Raw genomic sequence first — 20,702 nt, forward strand, 5'->3', positions numbered from 1 at the left:
TCGCAGCAAGTGCGTATCTCACATTGTCCGTTCGGTCTTGGGGCTGGGGGCTGGGGGCTAGGGGCTAGGGGCTGGAGGCTGGGAAGAAAGGACTAGAGTGCATAGGGAAGGGTTGTCTGTGGGACTTGAGGACATGCAATGTATCGGTTGCTGGGGTTGTCTGTGTACCCTGGTTTAGGTACTTCAATGGAGGTCCCGGGACCCGTTGAGATGTAGATTTCGATGACGATTGTAGTCTACCGACGGAGGTATCTCGCAGTTGGGGATGTGGTGTGATATGGGACAGGGAATAGCATCGGACAATGCAGTTCAAACATGGGATGTGTATACCACAAGTTGAATGCTGTATCATGCCCTTTCCTCGCCAGTGCTAGCAGAAACAAGATTTCTGGTATTACTATGAACGGAAGAGACAACGTGAGAAAACGAAGTAGGAACCGACAAATCAAACCCAAGAACTTTGCATAGCTTGGCCTGTGTTCATGGGGCCTCGTCACTCTGAGAATTTAAAAAGAGCACGAAAACCCTCGAGGAATAAACATCAGGGTCAAATCACCCATGCTTTTTTGAAACACGGGGACCAGTTACCAGCCTAAGATTTTTTTTTCGATATAATACCGATCACCGAACAAGGAGAGATGCGGATGCAATGGTGCTCTGGATCCTCCGTTGTGGCCATCGGGAGAGCAGGATAGAGATGCTACATCGGATCAGATGCCTATGCACGATAAGCGAGTTCGACAGGAAAATGCAGCTTCATATAGGTATCTGCCTCCGCGCCTATGACCAACAGGTATCAAAAGATCAAACAGAACATGGGACCTGGTATAGCCGTCCACATGGTCACTGGCGATCACCCCAGCACGGTTCAAACGATAACTCGGCAAGTGGAAATCCTTCCTGCTCATTTCAATGCAGTGGCTGATGTTGTCGATACCGTGGTGAGGATGACTAGTCAGTTCGACGAACTTCCTGATCGAGAGAAAGATTTGCTTCTGACCCTGCCTTTGCTAGTTGCACCCCGCAGACCAAAGGATGTCTGATTCACGCCCTTCATGGCCAGGGGTTGCAGTGATGATCGGAGCCGGAGTGCATGATTCTGCCAGTGGCCGAAATTCTCTGGACGATCACGAGTATATCGGGTATGTCCGAAAAGGGTATTGGAAATAGAGGTGACTGCCCCCGACATAATGAACCGTCCTCCCTGGAGGAAGCAAGGTATCCTCACCCAGGAGATGATCATCGACAGTCTATTGGACGGTCTCTAGACACAGCGCTCTGCCTAGCGGCATTTTGTGTTCGTGCATAGGGATTCGGCAAGGGCAACCTAGCCCGTGGCTGCAACAAGGAGTGGCCAGAGGGGATCAAAGAATGCAAACTGGTTGTCCGAGCATATGCAACGACCTTTGTGTGCATGACTTTGTTGGCGTTGTTCCTAGAGTTTTTAAGAAAAAAGCGTCAACATGCGCCGGTCGTTCGTTCGCATATAAAATTCCACTAGATGCTTGACTTGGTGCAGGGACGGCGTCTGGTAGAACATATACTTTTTCGGGTATATCACGACCGGATCACCCATGTTCCTGATCTTCTACATGCCCCTTTTGAAAGAAGTCGTCTTAGCACGCACATATCTCACCGGAACATACTTACTGGCAAAACTTGGAACCTCATTTTACGGGGATTGGGGACACCCGGGGGAGGTCTTCCGAGTAGATGGTGGGGAAATTGGACTCAGGGATTGCTGTCTCACCCGCCAAACATGTGTATGGGTCATCGATCAATGCAGATTTGACATGGTGGTCTTTTCAGTAGATGCCAATCGATACTGGCAAGTCAACTGCCACCATTGTCGGTAAATTGGTCAGAATCAACCGATCTTTTGGCTAATGTAACCAACTTGGTGGTCCGGGGTACATCATTTGAAGTCCTGGTTAAGGTTAGAGGCTATCTGAATGGCCGACGATGCTTGCGGATAGGTTGAGAGATTTGAATGATTGGCTAAAAGAAGAGTAATACATTTATTCAATCCAGAATCGATTTGTCACCAAACTGCAAGTGGTCCCGTTAAAAAATCACCGTATCACGATAATCGGGAGCACCTAGACTTACACGAGCTTATCACCCAGAAGATTAAATGAGTTAAGAGACGAAGTGGAAGAATTACATCGCCATACCTAAGTCACTCCTGGTCACTCCGTGGCTACCCGATGAACAAGTGAGTTTGACCAAACCCCAGAACGCCGTCAAGACAACAGTAGGCCTAAGCCCCATGGGCAAGGGCAAGGGCAAGGGCAAGGGCAAAGCCAAGGTCCAGGGTTCAAATCAAAGGCTAATGTCACACATACACATCACACAAGCTGTGGTTACAATCGATCAATCAATGCATGAGAAAGGGAATCAATCCTCGTCTTCCGTCTCGGTGTTGGTGTCACTGGTATCGCCTGCGTCGCCGTCGGTATCACTCTCGCTGGAGTCGTCGGAGTCCTTCGACTTCTTCTTAGGTGCTTGGCCTGTCTTGATCGCCTGCATTTGGCCGGCGATTGAGTCTAAGAGAGAACGTTAGTAAAAGTGAAGTGGCGGTTTGGGTGGGTGGCATCTGAGGTGGACTTACCCTCGTCTGGCTCGCTGATGTCGTCTTCCTCTTCCACGGCAGCTGCCTTGGCAGGGTCGTCAATGTGCAGGGTAATTTGAGCCGTGACGTCAAGTCCCAAATAGCTGTCACAAATCATGTGGAGGATGAAGGTGAAGTCGCCGACCTGCGGGGGAGCCTGGAACTGCATCTTGAGAGTCTGGACGTTGAAGGTGGGCTGGCCGGCCTCGTCAAAGATCGGTTTGTCAAATGTCGTGAACGTGAACGGCGGCACGGCCATCTTGCCCTGCTTGCCGTCTGCTAGGAAGATGTTCCAGCGAGGGGAGTGGTCGCGCGCTAAGTACGGTGCGTGGGCAAGAGGCGGCTGGATGGTTTCAATGTTCGCCTCGACCTTCTTGCCATCCTCCATCGTGGCTGCGCGGTTCTTGGCCGGCTTGCGACCCATCAAGGCTTCCAGGTCATCCTCGTCGGGGTCAATGTCCTCCAAGTCGAGCGGGTTCACCAGCGGCACGGATGTGCTGCCTGGAGGGATAAAGCGGGCTTTGACTACCAGCTGCACTAGACTGCTGGGCGTGATCACTTTTTCTCCCATAACCTTGAAGAAGATCCGCTCCGGGTGGAGCATGGGGAGTTGCTTGGCAACTAAGACGGCGTCGTTGTATTGCTTATCAGAGAGAAGACCAGCACCGACCGTAAGGCTGCGCCGTTGAGCCTCTGGCAGTGCCATGTATCTTTGAACGCTGAAATGCTCCTTGGAGTCTTCGCCCTCTACGGAATTGACAATAGCATCGGTGAAGTGGGGAAGTTGCAGCAGCGGTGATGAGCCCGGGGACACAGCTTGAATAAGATTCTGGGAGGTTTTGAAGGCCCCGATGATCGGTCCAAGGTTGCCAAATGCGAGTGAGATAGCTGTGAAGGCCTCTGTGAGAGCAAGGGCGACAGGAGCCGCTTCATATTTTTCTGCGGGGGCTCAGTTAGTGGTATGTTTCGGAAGGTCATGGGGGCAGTTGTCTTACCGGAATCCAAAGAGGCATCACCAATATCAATTCGGCCAAGATAAGCCCATAACAAAGCCAAAGCCTTCCGATGAGAGGAGCTATCCAATTGCTTGAGCACCTCACGGTCCTTGGCCGTGAGGAACGAGTTACCATCTGCCAGCACACGCTTCTCGAGCTTGGCCAGACCAGACTCAGCCCGAGCGCCCTTGAGCATATCATTGAATTCTTCGCCAGAGGACAAAGCGCTGATAACTCCACCTCCGGTAATGTCGTCCTTGTACTCACGGAAAATGTTTCCGGCGCTAGCGACAAGAACCCGCTCTTTTGTGTAGCGCTGAGATCCATACCACCACTTGCCGACGATATAAGGTAGAAGGACGCCCAAGAGAGCACCATAGACCATCAAAACATATTTGCCATTGCCCTCCATGACAATGAACTTGGGAAGGGCAATGCCGATGCTAAAGCTCTGCTTACCGTCGGGGTGGCCAAATTGGAGGTAGTTGTTTCGCACCTCCTCGTCAGTGAGAGCTTTATAGGCCTTTGTGAGCTCCACAAAGCGCTCGTTGAGCATCTCGATAGTCTCATTCTTAGCGGGGTCAGGGCGGATTTTGTCGGGGTGGTAGATCAGAGACATGCGCTTGTAATGTCTGGAGATAGCCTTCTCATCTGCGCTCTGTGTTCCGAAAAGTTTAGTAAGTTAGAATCCTCTGTGCATTAGGCGAGCATGCGCCGAGCTAGAGAACTTACCCTCGAGACACCCAAAATATCATAAGGGTCGTATGCCTTCACCACTGTTCTAGCGGTGGCGACAATTAAGTAGACCATCCATGCCATTACAGCATATCCGAGGATGACCGTAATTATGCGCTTGATTCGGCGCTCTTTGCGCAGGCGCTTGCGCTTCTGCGCGTCGATGAGGTCCGCATGTTTAGGTTTGAAATCGGATTTGATGCGGGGAGCGGTATTCTCAAGCTCTGTAGATCACATAAAGTGGTTAGAGTTTTGGCAATAACTTCTAGTATAGTTTTGCCGAAGCTCACCTTTGCTAGGTCGGAGGAGATTATAGGTAAGAGGGAGAGTGACCAAGCCGGTCAAGGTGAGGATGAAGAAGGGGAAGAATTGGCCCTGACAGCCAAAATTAGCATGCCTGTGTCGTTATCAAATCAGGTCCCAATCCTTACCTGCTCATCATAGGTATAGTCTGACGACATCCTGCGGCGGGTTCAGGGTACAGACAGCGGTGGCCGCTGGCCGCGGAATTTAAAGATCGTGTTGCACAGGGCTGTTGACAGTAGCCACTTTGGACGGTCCAGAAAACACGTTTGGATTGCAGAAAAGAAAAAAGAGCCTACTAAGAACCCAAAATCCCGGCTCACAAGAAACAAAGGAGTGATGTAGGGGGAGTCAATGTCGCTCTTCCTGATCTGGTGATGACCGTGTCCTCAAGCAGGGTCGACTCACCGCCTGCCTTAAGTGGGATTGAATACGTGGCAGTTTCTTTGAGCGCTGGAGGCGGTGAAAGGACACGGAGCTGAGGCCCGTCACTACTACTAGAACTAGATCTGCCATTAAATACTGCGCATTTGTTGGTCTATCTTACAATTTATGCCAGGTTTTTAAGGAAGGGTTTCTTCAAGGTCAAAAATGTTCATAATTTTTGGTGTGAATGAGCTCAAGGCTGCACATGTGCTGATTAATTACACATTTCAATAGAGGTTACCGTCATAATCGAATCTCCAATCGAACCCGCATGCTTGCAGCCTTAACCATTTCCTTCTCGGCATAGAAGTTTTGACAGAACAGATCCATCGCACAATTCTCCCCTCATAACAAAGATAACCAAAACCTCTCTAGTCCGCCCAGAAAAGGAGTTCAAGCGTCAACAACTCAAGGTTGGACACAAACTCAACCAAACCGGACGAAGCAGAGGAAGTTTCAGCCAGAAAATGCGTGACTCATTTTCTCATGTGCGATACGATCAGTGGACCAGAATCCACACGGCCGGGTCAAGAGGGACCAATCCAACACCCCGTGAGAGGCATCTTCATTGCTGCAAGTCGGGGACCCGGGATAATCCGTGCGATCTGGCGTTCTTGCCACTTCAGTGTGGTATGGGCGCATTTCGAGTGGGCGACAGAAGACGCAGGGCGTCGTGTGATCGGGTTTTAGTTTCGATGGCATTTTTAGTTTTGTTTTGTTTGTCGAATGCGGATTCATAGACGTCGCAGAATCGTAAAAAATCGTTGTTTACTTTTGTTGACTGGAAAAGGGGAAGAAAAAAAAGTGGGTGGCAAAACAGTCCGTCCGAGTGAGCCCAAACGGAAACTTCGGACGTTCAATCTCCAAGGGCAAGGCCACTCGTTCTGAAAGAGATGTCAGAATTTGATATGAATTTTTTCGGGTGAATCAGCAACGAGACTGATACTCACGAGTCAATGTAGTCGAGTCCACCGAAGTACTCAAGCATCCGGTAACAGAGGCTCACATCGTCGCCCGGCTCTCCGCCGAACAGACGGCACTGTGCTTCTTCCAGCCCTGGTTCCAGTCGCGACGGGCGCTCACGGGTCTGCCAGGCTGTATACCCATAGTGCCATGATGGGGCGAGGGTGGCTGCCGGAGATCCACGTGAAATGCATGAGTCAGGAGAGATATCGGTAAACACAAGTGCATAAAAGCTTTTCTGAGGTTTCCGAAGGGTTGGTTTTATTTCCACGGGGAATATCGGATGTAGAGCGAGAACAGTGTGAGGTGTAGCGTTACGGTTGTTTGAACGGCGAGTACGGCGTCTGTTATGCCTCTGGCCCATTCTCGGAAGTAAAGATTCAAGTGGTGAAAGAACTTTTGATGTAGAGGGGAGCGACCATCACCTCCTGGAAAGGATGAGATGAGGCACTGAGAGAAAAAAAACGAAAGACATCATGCACCAGGGGTGACTCTTTATAGAGTGAGTCTCCAAGTGAGTCACTTTTAAGGAGAAAAATGGGCAAGACCCACTTTCTCAGTGGGACCATCCCGAGAGAAGATCACCTTCGATCACCTTATGGCTTAAAAAATGGCGCCAGGTCCTACAAGGTCCTAGGCCTTCGGTCGGAGTACGGAGTACAAGGTCCTTCACTAGTTCCAATTGGTTTTTAACCGGTATTTTTGGTCCGAAATTCCCATCGCGTCATTCGAGTACCCCTTGAGTTACAAATCTTGGTCAAGCTACTTTTTTTTTACTTTTTTTTTTTTTTTTTTCAAAATGAGGTGATTTGCCTTGGGAATGAGCCTCAACACAATGAGCCATAAGGTCCCGAAATTGCAAAAAAAAAAAAAGTTTGAAACTTGAAAAATTGAAACAACAAGAGAATTGAAACGTCAAATGACAACTCCATACTGTGTCATGAGGTGATTGGAAAACTGACTAGGGCCGATGCCGGATTTCCTCAAGAGTGGACGGAAGGGCGATCAGGCAACAAAGAGCCTTCCGACTTTACCCTAAACTGCATTAATCCATCCTAAATCACCCTAAAAAAGGCACCTATTCGAGTCATGGTCCCGGAGCCTTCGTCTCCGGTCAGCTTAGTCAATTTTCTGGAACAAGGGATGTTTGAAATTTTTGCACCTTACATCGAACGCACGTGTGCAACGTGTTCAACGTGGGGGAAATTTATGGATGCCTGAAAGCTCCAAGGCAATAGAGCTCTGAGTGGTTTTTTTTTAACAATTTTTTTCCCTCGGAATTCGGGAAAGAAATGCTTCCTTGGCTATTGACTCACTTTCAAAAATCTAATCGAGTGCCTGATTTGTGAGGACCCTAAATTTAGCCCTGAAGATTCTACACCTGAAGTCTCCTTCGACACCCCTTGAACAAACAAAACAAACATATGCTATACAGATGCAAACACATATCTGCTGAGTCACTTATCTTCTGGGTCAACAACATAGTCACCAATGTTGGATTAAGGATCCGAAGCGATTGAGAAACAGCCAGTCTACCTTGGATAATTTCCAGGTATCAAAAGCTCAGAATTGTGGAAAATGCTTACTTATCTGTGTCACCAACACACGATTTTCAAGAATACCATAAGATAGAACACGGCAAAGTCAGGCTAAGCCGAAACGTGGTCCGTGGTTTTAGAACGTGATCTCCATCGATCAGCTCTAATTGCATAAGGAGTTCTAGAATGAGAATCGAACGAAAAAAAGAAGTAGGCCCTACATTGAGGAGCGTAACTCTGCCAAATGACTTAATTGACGTAGGTCGATTTACTCCATCGCTCGATCTTGAATACCATTAGGATTATTCACGGATACAGTGCGAAATGTCGTGCAACCATGAATTCACGTCATTGCCTTGTTTGAGTCGGTAGAGCGATAGAGGCAAAGATGGGGCACATCGGGTATGGATATATCACCATAGATAGAAAGAACTTGTTTGACACAAAGATCCAACGGAGTCTAAATTTACCAGCCCTGGAAGTAGGCGATATCCCAGCTTTAACTAATTACAGAGTTTCTACTCCGTACATAGTTGCCAATCGATATTAGGCGTCACGATCCCGTGTTCCAAAGGCCATCTGAATGTCCCTTGAGGGCGATGGGCTTTTTACATGTTGCAGGTGTTCCAACCGGCGAGTTCCTGAGAATTTGGTCTCCTACTTAGTAGACTACTGGCCCTCAATTGCCAATTACTTCAGTAGGAATCGTTCGATCTGGGGCTTCATTTCGCGGTAAATCCCCCGGCACCCTACCAATGCCTGAGATTCTCGATGTTAGCCGGTAGGAGGCACTTTAGGCCCGGGGGATGGAGGTTGGATCGAAGAACTCTTAGTCAAAGGGCGACGCGGAAGCAAAGTCAGTCGTCAGGTGTCACACACGTTTAGATTCTTTTATTAAAGGGGTGGCCGTGAAGCGATCGCCCGGGCAGACCTTTTGAAATATTCATTACTGTCTGCAGATTATGGCCAAAAACCATTTGCATCTATATGTATATACGATGTGAGGTTCGTGAATCCCAAAACGAGAACTCGAAAAAGCGCAATAGCCGAAAAGAAAGGGACCAGTCTCCCCTGGGTAAAAGTCAACAAGAAATCGGCCATATCAAGTATCTGGAGCAAGATGCCATAGCTATCATTAAACAGGTTTCCCATCCAGTCACAGGCAAAGTCAAATACAAGAGCAATGCATTAATGATGTATAACGGCGTTAACGATGGCGAAAGACTGGCAGAGGCAACGAGGAAAGAGAAGACAAGATTGAAGAACCAGGCCGCAGACGAAGAGATCGAAAAGCGAAAAGGAGAAAAGGAGGAAATGGTAAATGGAAAGGAAGGAAAAGGAGGAGAAAAGTAAGAAAGAACAAATGGCGAAAAAAAAACCGACGTACACAACCCGCGTGTGTATTGTATTGTACAGGGCCCAAGAATCCGGACCATGCATGGCTACCAAAGGCCATCATTCTTGACCAAGATGCTCATGAATAGGATCCAACCACCAGATGAACCATTCCCCTAGGGAGGAAGGGACAGCTCCTAGCGCTGTCTGCTTGCGCATCCCGAAAAAAACACAGACCGTAGCTCCAAAGACATTCATGACAAGTAGGAAGGAATCGAAAAATTCGACTAGCTACCGTGTAGCTTTGATGTAGTTCCAATCCGTTACTTCTTGCGGTTGGCTCGGCGGGTAGCAAGATCGCCCTCAGCGAGCCATTTGCTGGCCTTCACCAACTGAAGGATATTGACGAACTGCTTGAAGGCCATGATGGGGAACGAGATGCCGGTGATGATCCATGGCCAGGTGCTCTCGAGCTTGTTCGCACGCGCCATCTCGAGGGCACCGGCGCTCCAGGGACTAGCGAAGAGGCTGGCTGGCTCGGGGTGGGCCGGGTTTCCGGGCTGGGAATCGGAGACAGGCTGCAGGAGCGATGGAGACAGGGTTGGCGAAGAGAAAGACAGGAGGTACAGGCCGATGAAGAAGGCTTCGTTGGCGGTACAGCAGATGAACAGAACGACCTAAGAAAAGTTGCAAATAAGCTTGGGGAGATGCAATATCAATTCGGCGAAGCGGTGTCCTACCTTGCTGGTGTAGTACTGGTACATAATCCAGCTACGGCTAGGATCAACCTTCTTATGGCTCTGGCTGGATCCGCCCATGCTTAGAGTAGCGTACATGTGCATGTAGTGGCTGGCCATGTCCAGGCTGATGAGACCCTGGAAGAGGATGGCCCACCGGGGCCAGGCGGAGCTCAGGAAGACCAAGAGACACGCGGTAGTGCAGCGGTCGGTAACCATGTCCAGCACTGCACCAAAGGTGGTGGATTGGTTGAAGTATCGTGCTGCATAACCGTCCAAGGCGTCCAGCAGACAGGACACCGTATAGAGGAAGGAGCAGGTCCGGGGATGGAGGGGCATGTAATATAGCGAGGCGAAGGTCAAAAAGACTCGGGAATATCCTGGGGACGTGTTAAACCAGATGGCAACTCGAGACTTAAAGCCACATCAGCGGGGCATCCTACCGATAAGATTTGGGGTGAAAAGGAATATGTTTTCCTTGTTTTCCTTGCTCTCTTCCCGTGCGGCAGATCTGGCTCTCTTCTTAGAAGAGGCGCGCTTTGAAGGTGTCGACACGGAGCCATTGCTAGGTGAATCTTCGCTCTCCTCAGCGGCGAGGGAAGCCTTTTGTCGTCGTGTTCTTGCGCTCATTGCGATGTGAAAGAGATGTGACAGGTGAGCTTTTTCTCGTGTATGTCGTGGAGACGTATGGATACCAGACAGTTGGTCTAGGTGGTGTCAGTCGGGATGTACTGCAGATGCAGTAGTGATGGAGAACGCACCGTGTCCCCGAGATAAGAATAAAACGAATTTCCTCAGGATAAGGATAGGAGGCGTCCAGGGAACAAGGATTTCGACGATAAGGGAGATAAGCAAGCGCTGTTGACACGCACTTGAAACTTCCAAGATGTAAAATTAAAAGAAAAATTTAGACAGAAGGGATGAAAGGAAAAGGAGATTGTGGAATGACCTGCGGGTTGCTCGGAACCTTGGACTTGAGCTTTCCCCACGTGGTCCACTTGGAGATGATCATGATGTTTGAAACATACAACATAAAAACTGGACTTGAAACATTTGAGTCTCAGAAATTGTCGAATCTGTTTGTGATACTTCACAAAATTCTTGAGTCCTCGAGGTAGAATATAATGATACCTTAAAGTGCGAGTTTTGACCATCCTGAGCAGGGTGTTTTTATAGACATTGATTATATACGACTAGCCTAGAGGCACAAAAAAAATATTTACAGAACATAACCTCCAGATATACGGAGTTTAAAAAAAAGACCCCCATTCATGTCCGTGACCTGCGCGGATCAGTGGCATCCTGCCGACGCCACTCGCGAGACTCTTTAGTACCCATACTACCAACACCGCCCTCGAGACGACGCTCCCAGCCACCAAGGCGAACAACAAGACAAGTAGCATTGTCACCTTCTTTAGTGACCTCGGTCGAGAAACTGACCACATCACGCGCCCCCTGCTCCGGCGTCTTGGCCTCCTTGACGATATCAACGACCTCCTGGTCGAGGAGTGTTCCGCTGATGCCATCGGATACCAAAACCAAGAACGAAAACTCGGCCGGGCCAAGCTCGATACGCTTAAGTTCGGGCTCAGCAGAGACTCCGATACGCTTGGATTGGACATCGCCGAAAGCGCGCGTGTTGGCTAGCCCGCTCATGCGTTCTTCGCCGAAAGAGTCTGTTACAAAGGTTGTGGCATACCGTCGGAGTCGGGTGGCCTCGATCGGAGACGAGGGGTGGTGGTTTGATGTGATGGGGATAGCTTGGCCAGTTTCTGTTGAGCAGAGGAGTATGCGGGTGTCGCCAACATGAGCAACCAGCAGGCTCGATGGGGCGATGGGGTGCCAGAAGGAAGCTGGCGTCGAAGTAGAGATCATCGCGATGCTTCCGGTGCTGCCACCCTTGAACCGGGCGCTTCCGCCGATCTGGGGAGACCGGGTCATGCTGGGCCTATGAAAGATTTCATCTTCGTTCAGAGGTCTTTCGGCACGGACCAGATCATCGTCTCGCTTAGCCGCTTGAGCGTTGACAAAATCTAGATCCGCACGCAGGAAGGCGTACTCCACAACTTCCTCGATGGATATGTGGTTTTCAACAATCGGGTCGGCAGACTCGGTGCCATTGTAGGCAAAGTGCGGCGGCTTGAATCTCTTGAAGTAGCCACCAACTACCCGTCTCCAAGTCTGCATAAGATATTTCTCTAGGTCTCCGATTCTTCGCCGGTCGCCTTCCTGCATCACAGGTAGTTCGCTAGTGGTGGGTGGCACTTCAGCACCAGGCCGTAGGCTGGACCGAAGTTCGATATCAAATGCCGTGTTCTGGATATACTCATGCAAATAGTCCCTCAAGAACGAACTACACTCGGATCCGCCATGACCATCGAAGATACCGAAATAGAACACTTGTGGGTCTCCACTAGCTGTTTCTGCACCACGCGACTCCCGGGGGTGGGCCACAGGACCTTGTTGATTGGATCGCCTGATCGTTAGCGAAGTTGGAGCTCGCTTCGCAAAGGCGGGGATGTCAATGACGCCGGCTTGGTACGTGTCTTCATTCGAGGGGCGCGTTCCACGGGAGGTGACGGCGCCGAAATGGTGCTTTGCGTTGCGGAGTGGAATCCGCACGACTGTTGTCTCACGATCTATTAAAGCTTGGAAGGCAGCTGGCGATTGTGGGGTATCTCCGGTATGAGGAAGAGAAGCGGAGCGAGGGAGTTTATGAAATGGCGAGGACGGACCACGGGGATCCGGATGAAGTGAAGACGACGGCAGGTGGGAGACAAAGTAATCACGGAACTGTGGTTGCTTCCTAGCTGTTGACTGACCAGGCTGAACAGACTCGGTACTGTAGCATTGCGCTCGACGAAGGAGAGCGAAACCTGGGTTGTATTAGCTAGGCACTTCAAGGATCTTCGCGCAGATGAGCAGGTAGCTCTGGTCGCACATACTGTAACAGTCGGCCGAGGTCCAGACCCGGCCTGTTACTCGCCTCGATGAAAGGAGAGTCATTGGCTCATCGAATTATAAGGAAATAGCAAGGAGGAAAAGAAGGTTAAAGGGACTGGGCATGGGGAGAACGTACATGGCCCGAGCGTCGGCAGATAAGAAGACCCGGATCGGCATTTAGCTCTGTAGTGCGGGTTCCACTACATGACCATGTACATGATGTACTTGTACGTTAACTCTAATGAAAGCTATGTACATAGCTTGTGATACTTCACTAACACCATTTCCGTGAAGATCGCTTAGAATGGAAAACTGTGGAAGAAAGACGTTAATACTAGGAAGTAGACATAGTAGACATACGTAACCTTGAGATCCACTGGAGGACTACAAAGTAAGGGGACTACAAGTAGGGGGAAATATTCCATATTTGACGTAACTCCATTCATAACTTAACAGGGCAACAAGATGCTAAATCACGCTGCTAAAAACGATCATGTTGGTAGCAAGGTCCACTTCTTAGATCCACAGAAGGGGACGAAAGAAGAGACAAATGGCACACGAGAGTGGCCGAACAAGAAAAACAAGAAAAAACAACGCTGGAGGAGTGGCACCTACCGGGTAGCAGAGCCTTCCATTATGTCCAAGCAAGACGTCAGAGGGATCTGCCTTCAGAGAATGTGCCAGGTTAGATTTCGAAAAAAAAGCGGATGTACTCGGGGATGAGCATCTAGATGGCCTTAGTCCGGGAGAAGAGACTGCTGTAGACGGCGTCCACGACGGGTTGGGCGGTGATCTGCTTTCCGCCAAAGTATCGGCCATTAAGGCCCTTGATAGCATTCTCGCCACCTTGAACGCGATCGAACTTCAGGTAGATATCTCCCTGGGAACTGACATCTAGTGAAATGTGAACAACATGGCCGTATTTCTCCTCACACTCCGAGCGGACATCCTCCTCGAGTTCTTTGATCCAGGCTTCACCGGTCTCTCTGCAAAGAATTAAGCTTTTGTTCTCTTAATATGAAGTTGAAGAAACTCACTCGGCGGGGTCAAACATGTTGCGAAGCAAAACACACCGACTGGCCATGTTGACATTGATGGGAAGTGGCTTAGTCTCGGTCTTGGGTCGAAGGAACTTCTGACGGTCGTCGACAGAAGGTTGGGCATCATCTGTTCGTGCAAGCTTCCTCATCAACGCATCCCTAGAGTAGTTGTTGAAGTTCACACCAGCAACATCCGTATCGTCAAGCGCACTAGCACCGGCGCCCTTTTCGGTTTCTCTGCCACCAGCACGGTCAAAGTTGTTGGAACCTCCGGCTTGGACGCCACGGCCTCCCTGACCGGAGAACGAAGAACCCTGGAAGTTTGATTGGTTTGTAGAGGAAGCACCTGAGGGGCGATTGGCGTGCGCGTCGGGGGTGAACTTATCATTGCCGAGACCAACCCGAATAGCTCGTCCGGCAAGTTCAAATCCGTTCATCTTTTCCAAAGCGTCCCGAGCTTGTTCGGGATTGGCGAATCTGGTCAAAGTCAGTCGGTTAAAAAAAAAGCTAAGAATTTAAAAGGGGAAAACGTACTGAACAAAGGCATAACCCTTGCTTCTACCGGTTTCATCCTTTTGCAACTGAACAAACTCGAGCTCGCCGAATGGTTCGAAGACATTGGTGAGATCGTCTTCGGTAATGCTGAAATGGACGTTACCAACATAGAGCCTGTGGAATGGTGCGGTGTGCTGATTGCCTGCAGTAGCCTCGGGGTTGCGAGCTTGGCGGTTCTTCTCCGCTTCAGTCAGTTGCGCAATGATGGGGATTCCTAGGAGCATCTGGCCAGTGAGTCTGATGGCGGCGGCAACAGACTCCTCGTTTTTAAACTCGACATAACCGACACTAAACGGATATTAGCAAGCGTTTGTATGAACCAATCAGATGAGAACTTACCCTTTGGAGCGTCCGCTAACGCGATCTTTGACGATTTGAGCATCTTTAACGGGGCCGGCCTTTTCAAAGAAAGTAAACAGATCCTTGATTCTCAGACGAGCAGCAAGTTGCTGCACAAAAATAGTGCGCCTGTCACGTTCATCCTCATTAAGTTCTGGGGACTTGCGGCTGGGAGAACCACGTCGGGCATCCGCGTCACGGCGGGGGCGTCTTTCTTCCTCACGCTGGCGGCGATTGGGCCGGTAGTGGCGATCGTCATAGGGGGAACGGGAGCGGGAACGAGCGCGACCTCCACCACGATAGAAGTCACCACTGGAGTGGTAGTTGTCACGGTCACGGCGAGGACGGCGTCGCTCAGATTCACGACTCTTGCTCCTCTTTCGGCTTCTAAGGCTTCCGTTAGCACTAGCAGTGTCGCTCTTCATGACTTCATCGCCCTTGAGATCTCGATCGGGGCGGCGGTCACGGCTGTGGTCACGGCGACGGCGTCTGTCGCGGGAACGATCACGGCGCTCGCTGGGGTCCGCGCGGGAGTGGTCGTCACGGCCTTCCGAAGTGGTTGGGGCTTCGGTAGTGGCGGCCGCAGTAGACTCTAGAAGAGCCTCTACATCAAGTCCAGACATTTTGGGAGGTAGCCTGTCGCTGGTCGGGGTAGAAATATTGATCGGGGTGGGGGTAATATCACTTTGTAGGGGTCAGATGGCGGAAGGGGACGCAGAGTTGGTTTTCGAACCCTTATGATGGGATGGATCAGCGGAATCTTCCCTTGGTTTCCGGCGCTTTAATGCGCTCTCTGGCTCTTTCTTGCAAGGTCACGCCTTAAGTGCGACTAATTTCGAGGGAGTTGTATGAGCACTTGAATGTTGGTATGGTATAGTATTTAAATAATTTGGTTGGTCGCAAGGCCCAAAAGGCCCGAGGCGGTGACAGGCGGAAAATTGTTCGGCCGAGATATTTTCCGTGGCGAAGGCTTTGGGGTCCTAAATTCTGTTGGTGGCAAAACAATACGCCGAGCCACATCCTTCGAGCCACACGACCTTGCAACCTTGATGTTGTACATCTGTTGTACATCTATACTTCTAACATTACATACATGGAATATACCTGCCGAGAATATGCCTTTTCCTCTAGCTCTCCCCCTGTCTGTACGACGCTTTGAATGGAGCCTGTTCTTTCAGATCATTCAAGATCCCACAATGGTGACAAATGCCCAAATGAGTAGGCAAAAGTGCACCTTGGTGAATATGGGAAACTAGTGAGTCTAGCATGAAGCAGGTAGCATAAAGATGCAAATGTTATTTTCTGGCATTATGATTAACGGTCATATACACTGATAAGTGATGCTTGTTAAAGAAAAAAGAATCAACTTCGTCTTGCATCTAGCACCATCACAAGTGATGGCATGACGAAGTCTACTGTACAAGAAGTAGACCCCTGAGACCAACCGGAAACTCCATAGTAGCCAATGTACTTGAAGAGTATCGAAGAGTAGTATCTCGATCGTACTCGGCGTTAAATCGTGACTTAAAGGACTAGTGACAGCCCTGTATTGATGCTTGGATTCATTGTGCTTACTGAGCCTTCACGCCCTTGGGGGTTGGGGACACCAATTCAGTGCCGAAGACTTGATCCCAGAAGCGACTAGTCACGCCAAATCCATTCTCGTAATCGGCGAAATGGTGCGCGAGGTGGTACTTCTTGAGATCCTTGTAGCAAGAAGGGAGACTGGATCTATTGTTAGCGTGTATTCATTGTATCAAATAGAGAGTTCAACTAACTTGCGGTGGTGCAGGAAGTAATGGGTGAGATCATAGCAGATATACCCGAAAACGCCACCACAGAATACCGACGCAGCCGCGTACCAGTTGTAGAAGAAGACTGCGTGTGCCAGCTTCCAAAAAGGAGCAGCCAGTACCACGAATAGTGTCGGTGGCATAACGAGACGATACTTGTCCATCGGGAGATAGTGATGGATACCGTGGAGCAGGAAGTGCAGGGTAAGACCGACACGGTTGTCCGGAAGCCAGTGATCAATGTGGAAGAGGAATCGGTGCATCAGATACTCGATCAAAGTCCAGAGGCACACACCACCGGTGAAGTAGGAGGCAGCAGCAGTGGCGCTACCCAGCCCAGTAGCTCCCACCGTTATTCCGTAGGCAACACATGGCAACCAGATACTTGGCACGACGTACCACGCGGTTTTGCTGAGAGGCTCTAGGAAGTTTCCGAACAGAGGGGCAGACTCCCCTCCCCGATAGTGACGAGGCCGATGAATCTGCTCCAAGTAGAACTCCTTGGAAAAGTTGCTGTACCACAGTTGCATCAGAAGCGGCTTGTTTAGGTCGAGGAACTTGTGTGTTTTGAAGTCCTGGTTAAAGTCGGTATCAATCGACATATCCTCCTCCCGCGACATTCCAGTGGCTGCGTAAACGGGGCCAGACTCATTTTCAGTCGCAGTTTCAGTTTCGATGACAGTTGTCGTTGTAGTGGTTGTGGTTTTGCCAGGCGTAGAAACATTCGAGACAAGCCCGATGCGATACTCCTCCAAAATTTCATAGGCAGCATCAGTGTGTTCGTGGGAGATCTCGTCCTTCAGGATATCTGTCACATCCTGACCGGCATACTCTAGGATCAAATCACCACCACCGGGGTGCGCATCGAGGAAATCGGTGACATCGTAAACGTTAGACCCCAAGGTGATGTAGCATGACTTGGCGGTGTTGTGAGATTTAACATCGGCGGAGGTAAACGTCGGCAGAACTCTCCCAGGCATGTTGGCAGAGAGTCGATAGAGAAATAAAATAAAGAAAACAAGGAAAATCGGGAAAATAGGGTAGGATGGGAGATAAAAAAATCCGAAAGGCAGCACTAATAGGAATTACAGGGGTGGCGTGACACCAAAAAAAAAACGAGAACCAGGGATCCGCCCGCTCCCGGAGGAAAACTTGGATTTCTCAACTTGCAATTGGATCAGGCCACAAGTTTCAACGGGATCCATATCAGAGTTGGAGTGATAGCCTATGTTGCAAGAATTAACTATGTACGGAGTACTCCCCGTACATAGTTAATTCTTGCAACATACAACATTTTTCATTAAAAAAAAAAAATTGCAAGGTACTAGGTTATGGACACAGTTATGTACATAACTTTATCTTTTTAACTGGATCGGTGGGGCTGTTCTATCTTAGCCGCCTTGATGATTGACCTCGGGAGGACATCGCGATCCAGGCTTAGCTCAGGTGCTCAGCGGATAGGAAGATGTAATTTAAAAAATTATAGGGGGCCTGAAACAGAAGCATTCGGATCTATTGTGTCTGGGAAGAAGACCAATGGTCAAAAGCTCGCGAAATGGGAACAACCAATGAGATGCGCCAAGGGTCCAGGATTGCCGCTTTCTCCTAAACAATCTGGTGTTGCGGAGTCCAACTATTCTCGATCAAATGCGACTTCAGAGTACCTACGAGCGTGGCATCTTATTTACTTAGTTCTAAATGCGGGTGCAATCTAGAGATGTCAAAGATTTCGATACCTGGAACCGTTGAGATGAAAATTGCCAAAGATAGAGACCACCTACCGCCAAAAAGCTCTCAAATATAGCTCTATGACAGCTGATGACTAGGCCACAAGGAGAAGGACCACCAAATCCTGGGCTGGCAAAGCCCTCATATAGAGAAAATGATAGGGAATGGAACGGCGAGATAGAATGCGTAAGGGTCCATCTCAGTGCAAGAGAGCTTGCTTGGTGAAGGGAACAATGCCCAATGCCGTTGAAGTGGTCACAAGTACAACCTCCATAAGATGACAAAGGTTTTATTGGTGAATCAGCAGCGGCTGACGGTAAATGTGAACATAAGAGATAATTAAACATCAGTCACTATCGGATGTAGCATGTGTACAGATTCTGTACTTGATAGCCAGACAGGTACTTAGCTACTTTGTACATGCAACTGGAGCACTGTGAACAGGTGAGCAGATCATTTCAGACTCGCCAATTATATTTTATATAGTGCAAGTTGTGAGGCTATACCGAGATAGGAATAGATGTGTCGACTATACCCAAATAGGCTTAGATTAGATTCATCAGGTTAAAACTGCCAAACCGCTCAACAACCCAAACTGCTAACTTCTTCGACAAGTTTCTCAGCAATCCTTCTTGATTCCAAGATTGGGGCCCCATGTACCAGACTTGTTTCTCGTTGACCAACTGATCGATCGGATTAACACAAACAGGGACATTCGCAGTTGGACCCCATTCTGGTTCCATCACTGGAGACGAGCCCCACAAGCGTATCGGCCTGACAGGAACAGAAAATCTGATCTTTCGGGTAGAAGCGAAACCCGAGATCTCCCAGAAAGACCCATTGAACTGGCCAAAGGCCACCCTAGCATCTATTAAAAGTACAGCATACTAATTAGTACATATCAAGTATGTATCTTGAACTCCGGACTACTTCGTACGATTTACGGAGTACAGTGTAAGATGATCCCTGTAGGCGCCCGGCTCTCGGCTCATGTCTCCACTGAGAGTTTAGTGTTATCCTACGCGGTACGCGGGGCTATGGTCGGAACGATGACTCCGTACTTCCAACGCTATCATGGCTTATTTATTGGTCTTTGCGTGGTCAATTCCAAATTGAAGCAGGGATTAGACATTGCACTAATTAGTTGTGGAGATTTCAGCCCCCTCTTCCTTCCCACATTCTCTACCTTTGGTTTTCTCATCTCTTTTGGACTTGCGCTCTTCTCTTTTCCATCATACGATATACCCTTCCACGCTCACTTCCTTTCATCTCCCCATAATGTCGACCATGGGGGACTGGTCCCCCGAGAACCCAATTCTGGCCTACCTGCAGACATTGACGGCCACCAAAAAGACCCTTCCTTGTGGGCAGCCCGTCGTCGCCCACGCTTCCGTCAATCACATTGACTCGGCCTCACTCGTCCAGCTGGCCGCAGATATCGGCCCCTACATCGCCATACTACAAATTCCTGCCGATGTGATCGACGACTGGTCCAGCGATACGATCGAACAGCTTCAGGATTTGTCTAGGAAACATAGATTCTTATTGTGGGAAGGAAGCAAGATTCTGAATCCTATGGTTAATTTCATGGGCAGAGCGGATGCCCCGTTGGAAACAAGGCAGGCCTTGGCAGACTTGATCAAGAAGTCATATACCAGTGGCCCATTGAGGACGGCGACGTGGTCCAATCTGGCCACCTCTTGGGCACCCGCAGCTCCAGTGGATCAACAAGAAAATGATATCTTGATTCCAACCTTGAGATTGGCCGCCCGCGAGGCAGTTGCGATCACTGCAAAGATCATCCAAACCGAGATCTCTGCCGAGATGAACAACTACTCCTTGGGCGAGGAAGTTGAAATCCCCACCCCCTCCACAGATACAAGCAACGGTTGGAAAGAATTCAGTCCGAACTGTATGGGATCGGCATTACGGAAATCGTCAACCATCTCGGTCACGACTGAGTCTGTGACTCTACACTCGCACCTTCACGCAGATGACGGTGTCCCCATCCCCCCGCAACTGGCCCGCAGCGTTGCACTCTGTCTACCCGGAACTATTGATACCGCATTTACCCCCGAATTCCGCCAAAGCACCATCGTCGCCGCATGTGCCAACTCCGATTTTGTCATCGGATTTGCAACGGAAGAGCCCTTTTTCGTAAATCACCGAGGAAACTCTATCTTTGAATTGGCATTATTCGATGGTAACGGGAGTGCCCAACTAGGTCTCAACGCTGCCAAACTCGCTACGTTGCCTTGCCTCAACGAAGACCGAAAATCACTCGGTGTATTCTCTCTTGTGTCACCCATTCTTAGCCACGGCTTTGAATTTGATTCCACCTTCAAGCCCGATGGAATAACACCATCTGACCCTGACTCTGAAACTCCATATACTGCGCAATACCTGCACTACATAGTCAGGCAAGCGGTAGCTCTTCGAGAAAAGAACCGAGCAGAGTATGAAGGCACCGAGCTTGGAAAGGAAACACCAGTGGGCCCGAAAATCATGCACTTTCCAGTTGTTATTATTACATAATGTCCTTTAGAGAGCGCTTGTTGTTTTGCATACTTGCTGGCCGTTGTTTAATTCTGATGGCTCCATCTCTGAAGGTTGGCAACTTTGGAGTTGAGCGTATATTCTTTAGTTACGCCCATCTTGATT

The 20,702-nt window shown here is 49.4% G+C and overlaps 7 protein-coding genes across 7 annotated transcripts; 1 reads left to right on the top strand and 6 right to left on the bottom strand.

The window, feature by feature from the left end:
• Positions 1-2,397: 2,397 nt before the first annotated feature.
• Pdw03_4860 (Protein translocation complex component (Npl1), putative) lies at positions 2,398-4,802 on the bottom strand (the record flags this gene model as incomplete). The annotated part of the gene is made up of 6 exons (XM_014675245.1): positions 2,398-2,546; positions 2,612-3,550; positions 3,607-4,264; positions 4,339-4,565; positions 4,632-4,716; positions 4,773-4,802. The coding sequence occupies 6 exons, from the start codon at positions 4,800-4,802 to the stop codon at positions 2,398-2,400; spliced, it is 2,088 nt and encodes a 695-aa protein (XP_014530731.1).
• A 1,124-nt stretch (positions 4,803-5,926) lies between these two features.
• Positions 5,927-6,397, bottom strand: Pdw03_4861 (protein translocation complex component (Npl1); the record flags this gene model as incomplete). The annotated part of the gene is made up of 2 exons (XM_014675244.1): positions 5,927-5,954; positions 6,021-6,397. 2 exons carry the CDS (start codon positions 6,395-6,397, stop codon positions 5,927-5,929), a joined length of 405 nt encoding a protein of 134 aa, XP_014530730.1.
• A 2,832-nt stretch (positions 6,398-9,229) lies between these two features.
• On the bottom strand, positions 9,230-10,655 carry Pdw03_4862 (CDP-diacylglycerol-inositol 3-phosphatidyltransferase PIS; the record flags this gene model as incomplete). The annotated part of the gene is made up of 5 exons (XM_014675243.2): positions 9,230-9,583; positions 9,647-10,023; positions 10,087-10,350; positions 10,405-10,501; positions 10,593-10,655. The coding sequence occupies 5 exons, from the start codon at positions 10,653-10,655 to the stop codon at positions 9,230-9,232; spliced, it is 1,155 nt and encodes a 384-aa protein (XP_014530729.2).
• A 257-nt stretch (positions 10,656-10,912) lies between these two features.
• On the bottom strand, positions 10,913-12,649 carry Pdw03_4863 (Protein phosphatase 2C, putative; the record flags this gene model as incomplete). Its single annotated transcript, XM_014675242.1, has 2 exons — positions 10,913-12,519; positions 12,589-12,649. The coding sequence occupies 2 exons, from the start codon at positions 12,647-12,649 to the stop codon at positions 10,913-10,915; spliced, it is 1,668 nt and encodes a 555-aa protein (XP_014530728.1).
• A 664-nt stretch (positions 12,650-13,313) lies between these two features.
• Pdw03_4864 (RNA splicing factor (Pad-1), putative) lies at positions 13,314-15,143 on the bottom strand (the record flags this gene model as incomplete). The annotated part of the gene is made up of 4 exons (XM_014675241.1): positions 13,314-13,572; positions 13,624-14,103; positions 14,161-14,469; positions 14,521-15,143. The coding sequence occupies 4 exons, from the start codon at positions 15,141-15,143 to the stop codon at positions 13,314-13,316; spliced, it is 1,671 nt and encodes a 556-aa protein (XP_014530727.1).
• A 58-nt stretch (positions 15,144-15,201) lies between these two features.
• On the bottom strand, positions 15,202-17,293 carry Pdw03_4865 (Fatty acid hydroxylase, putative; the record flags this gene model as incomplete). The annotated part of the gene is made up of 4 exons (XM_014675240.2): positions 15,202-15,204; positions 15,254-15,299; positions 16,096-16,245; positions 16,299-17,293. The coding sequence occupies 4 exons, from the start codon at positions 17,291-17,293 to the stop codon at positions 15,202-15,204; spliced, it is 1,194 nt and encodes a 397-aa protein (XP_014530726.2).
• A 2,026-nt stretch (positions 17,294-19,319) lies between these two features.
• Pdw03_4866 (Aldolase-type TIM barrel) lies at positions 19,320-20,576 on the top strand (the record flags this gene model as incomplete). The annotated part of the gene is made up of 1 exon (XM_014675239.1): positions 19,320-20,576. The coding sequence occupies one exon, from the start codon at positions 19,320-19,322 to the stop codon at positions 20,574-20,576; it is 1,257 nt and encodes a 418-aa protein (XP_014530725.1).
• Between the last annotated feature and the right edge of the window lie 126 nt (positions 20,577-20,702).

This window comes from Penicillium digitatum, chromosome 1, assembly GCF_016767815.1.
Source record: "Penicillium digitatum chromosome 1, complete sequence".
Classification (NCBI taxonomy): Eukaryota; Fungi; Ascomycota; class Eurotiomycetes; order Eurotiales; family Aspergillaceae; genus Penicillium; species Penicillium digitatum.